The sequence below is a fragment of the Austrofundulus limnaeus genome, unplaced genomic scaffold (assembly GCF_001266775.1).
Source record: "Austrofundulus limnaeus strain Quisiro unplaced genomic scaffold, Austrofundulus_limnaeus-1.0 Scaffold67, whole genome shotgun sequence".
Classification (NCBI taxonomy): Eukaryota; Metazoa; Chordata; class Actinopteri; order Cyprinodontiformes; family Rivulidae; genus Austrofundulus; species Austrofundulus limnaeus.
Window position 1 is genome coordinate 1,292,471 of NW_013952469.1, and position 3,995 is coordinate 1,296,465.

Here is a 3,995-nt window from a genome sequence, read left to right on the forward strand (position 1 = left end):
TATATATATATATTACGTGTGAGCCTTGTGCTAATTTAAAAAAAAGGAAATGGGGGTTTTGGTCAAGTCACATTTTCCTTTGTATTTTTGGTTTTCTGAATCTGATTTTCCCCTCTTTTTTGTATGTGTGCCATTGAAAAAGACTTCTATGATCAAAGAAGAAGCTAAAGACCCCGATGGAGACGGATTTGTCCAGGAGCTGCTGATTGAGTCAATCAAAACGGAAGAGCCCGAGGGTGATGGGTTTGTCTGGGAGACGCTGATTGAGCCAATCAACACTCCAGTTAAACCTCACTGCAGTAACCAGAGTGAAGAATGTGCTGGAGACTCAAGGAATTTAGAACTATATAAACCCAAGCACACTGGTGAAAGAAAGTTCATCTGTACCCAGTGTGACAAGAGATTCATCAATTCAAGCAATCTGAGGGTTCGCCTTCGTGTCCACACTGGAGAGAAACCTTTCGCCTGTACCCAGTGTGAAAAGAGATTCACAGAGTCAGGAAATTTGAAAAGACATCAGCTCATCCACTCTGGAGAGAAGCCTTGTGCCTGTACCCAGTGTGAGAAGAGATTCAACCAGTCAGCACATCTGAAACGCCATGAGCATGTCCACTCTGGATAAAGCCCTTCTTTTGGTAGATATTTTGGTGGACTGAAACATTTGTTTTACTGTGGACTTGAATGGCCATCAAAAATATAAAATAAAGCATCTAAAAAATGTTAGAGCTGTATGAAACATTTTTGTCTTGACAAAGAAACATTTTGTGAAAAAGGTCACTCAACGTATTCAAAAAATACGAATTCACATTTAACTTAAAATTTACAACAAAACACACATTTACACACATTTGCACACACAAAATATATAAATGCAACAGTTTTACATGTGACAAGTTGAAAAGGTGGACTAATCAGTTATAGAGAAAAGTATCGTGATTAGTTGTAGTAAAAAGTTGTAAGGTTAATCGTGAGATTGTGCAAAATATTATTTTCAAGACCAATGCTGGTCAAGAAAAGATCATCCTTTTTTAAAACTTGTCCTTTTTGCTGGTTTGTGATATGAATTTCTTGAAGGGATGATAGGGCTTTATTGGCAAATATTGAAGGGGTGGCTAATGCCTGCTGCCTTGCATCAAGAGTTTTAGACAGAAATCTTGTGGGATCTTCACTGTATTAGCAATCAGAGTATGTGTTGGAATGACTCATTTACTATCACATCAACTTAGCTCAGTATTTGTCACAATAGAAGAGTTGTTGCCTTTAGTGTGTGATAAGGTTGGTCAGCTGTAACCATCTTAAACCMGGTTTAAGGTACAACCAATACATAAAAATGCAATAAAGTGAGTGGTGAGTTCTTAAATGCAGAAATGTAGTTTATCCACAGTGAAAACAGAAGACGTTTAAACTGATACAAAATATTTTTCAGTCTTAAAATCTCAAACATCGAGGTGAGATATGGTCATGCTGCTCTGGTTTCTCTACTTGAGTTTCTTCAGCCRTCTTCATTCCTRGGTTCTGTTTGAAATGACGGTGGAGCTCAGCTCGCCACCATTAATGAGGATGACATAATTYGAAATCTATCCCAGGTGTGAGCTATGACTGTGATTGGTTTCCATTGTGAGGAACATAGAGTGTGGCCAAACGCGTTTCAAGAAAGGAAAACAGCAAAAGTGGATTACAAAGCTATGCTGAACGAAAAGTAACAAGTAACCAACAAGCTTCTAAGAAATGTAGTGGAGTCAAAAATACAATATTTGTCTTTGAAATGTAGTGGAGTGAAAGTCATAAGTTCCCCAAAAGAAGTAATTATTCAAGTAAAGTAAAGTTACTCAAAAAATCTACTGACGTACAGTACTCAAGTAAATGTACTCCATTACTGTCCACTACTGCTTACAAGTATGTGATGTGGAATTTATTGGTAAAAAGCAAAGCTGATGTGGATTTCTGCTCCTTCCATAGGACTACACATTGACCATGTACTTCCAGCAGTACTGGAGGGACAAGCGTCTCGCCTATATTGGAATCCCCCTAAATCTGACACTGGACAACAGGGTCGCCGACCAGCTCTGGGTCCCCGACACCTACTTCCTCAACGACAAGAAGTCTTTCGTTCATGGAGTGACAGTCAAAAATCGCATGATCCGCCTGCATCCCGATGGAACCGTACTCTATGGGCTCAGGTACATCCCGCCAACGTCTCTTCTCAGCCACCGGTCCGATAATGATATATGTTCTGCTGCAAGTCTCATCCACGTACAAATACACATTTTGATGAAAACGTGTTTCAAAGTAGAGGTACAGCTAACCAAAAAATTAATTTTGTTAACTCATAATTCACAAAAAAAGAAACCTTTGCTAAAGCTAAACATTAAAAAAGTAGCGGAAGCTAACTGTAAACAGGCGTCCCTGTTCTTCCAGACTGATGGGATTGACACAAACCCGTTGATGTTAGCTTGTTAGTTAGCTGTTAGCAGACTTAAAGTTGGTAAAACCTAATTTTGCTGTAAATAATTGGTCTATAGGGAAAAAGCTAATCTGCTGAATGAAAAATTTGTTCTGCTATTAGCTGTTAGTGGATTAGCAGAACTGATCTTTTTTACTTTGTCTCTACGCTGGTCCATTTTGCCCACATTTGACAAAAATCTCTTCATATTTATGTAAATACATGCCAGGGAACGGTTTCTTTCACACTGGTTTGCAACATCTTCAAAATGCACACACTGAGACCTTGTAGATTCAACAATCTGCTGAACCRCTTCCTTCAGAAAACTAATGTAGGAATTTCAGGAAAAGTCTCACTAAGTTAATTTTCAGTAATAATGTCAGACTAGGTGAAACTCTGTTATTTTTGTTTTATTGTGGATTTTCCTATTCAAAACCTATTTTTGTGTTGTGTCAAAATTACAAGGTTGAGATAATAATGCTTGTTTTTTTTTTCTTGAGAAAACAAGTTAGTGGTTGATAAAATATTTTTCCAACAGAGACCAAACAGGCCTTTTAGTAAGATACAAACGATCACAGAGATAGTTAGACATAGCAAATAATTCACAATCTGCTAGTGAAATGATCACATTTTCTCACAATTACAATAAAATATCTGTCATAAAAACCTAATTTGTTGCTAKGATTTTAGCTGTTTATTAAGATCAGCTAATGGAAAACCCTCAGCCTCATCTGGGTCTGAACTAAATGAAGACATCCAGTGGCTAACTGCCAAGCTGCCGGCTTTTAATCAGGCCAGACTCAGCCTAAATGATTTTTTTTTTTTGAATTTGCATTTCACTTTACTGCTCGTTTTAACTGTCTGATTATCAGCCGCCGGAGCTCCTTGCACATCTGATTAACAAAGGAATAACTTCTTTGTGACCCACTTCAGAGGAGCAGGCACTGAACGTCTGCCTACATTGCTTTTTTTTTCCACGATGTCTTTTTTTCTTATTCACAAATTTCCATTTAATCATAGGATGGACGGCAGCCAGTTATGGTGTCGGGGAAAATGAGCTTGTTTTAAAAATGGGAGGGTGCACAGTCATCTGTCAGTAACTTATTGTTTAATTTTCTAAGCAGTAATGGCGTCAGAGCTCTGACTTAGAGGAGGTAAGGTTAATGTGTTTTTTAAAATGACAATGTCCTGTAAGGTGAAACCAGCTGAGGAACTTAGAAGACAAGTGGACATTTAGTTTCCTTTAAATATGATAGACAAAGCTAAGTGCTGGATGCTTTAGACTAACTGCGTTACCACAGTCCGCAAGCTGTTAGGTAACTGCTCACAGTTTCTGCACTGCTGGTTTTTATAATAAATGTTTATTTATTTACTTATCTTTTGCTTTCTGATTTTCAGGATAACTACCACAGCTGCTTGCATGATGGACCTCAGGAGGTATCCCCTGGATGAGCAGAACTGCACTCTGGAGATTGAGAGCTGTGAGTGGAGAGAGCWCCTGCCTTTAGGACCGACTGTTCTGTTCCGGCAGTGACACCTCCATAAGTGTTTT

At 38.4% G+C, this 3,995-nt stretch overlaps 1 protein-coding gene across 4 annotated transcripts in view; it reads left to right on the forward strand.

Moving 5' to 3' along the window:
• The window catches only part of LOC106518863 (gamma-aminobutyric acid receptor subunit beta-3), a 93,692-nt gene that overhangs the window by 64,596 nt on the left and 25,101 nt on the right, over positions 1–3,995 (forward strand). For all 4 annotated transcript variants that reach the window (XM_014010287.1, XM_014010288.1, XM_014010289.1 and 1 more), the window contains 2 exons: positions 1,960–2,180; positions 3,842–3,924. In XM_014010287.1, the coding sequence (XP_013865741.1) occupies positions 1,960–2,180; positions 3,842–3,924 (304 nt within the window). The remainder of the gene's footprint in view (positions 1–1,959; positions 2,181–3,841; positions 3,925–3,995) is intronic.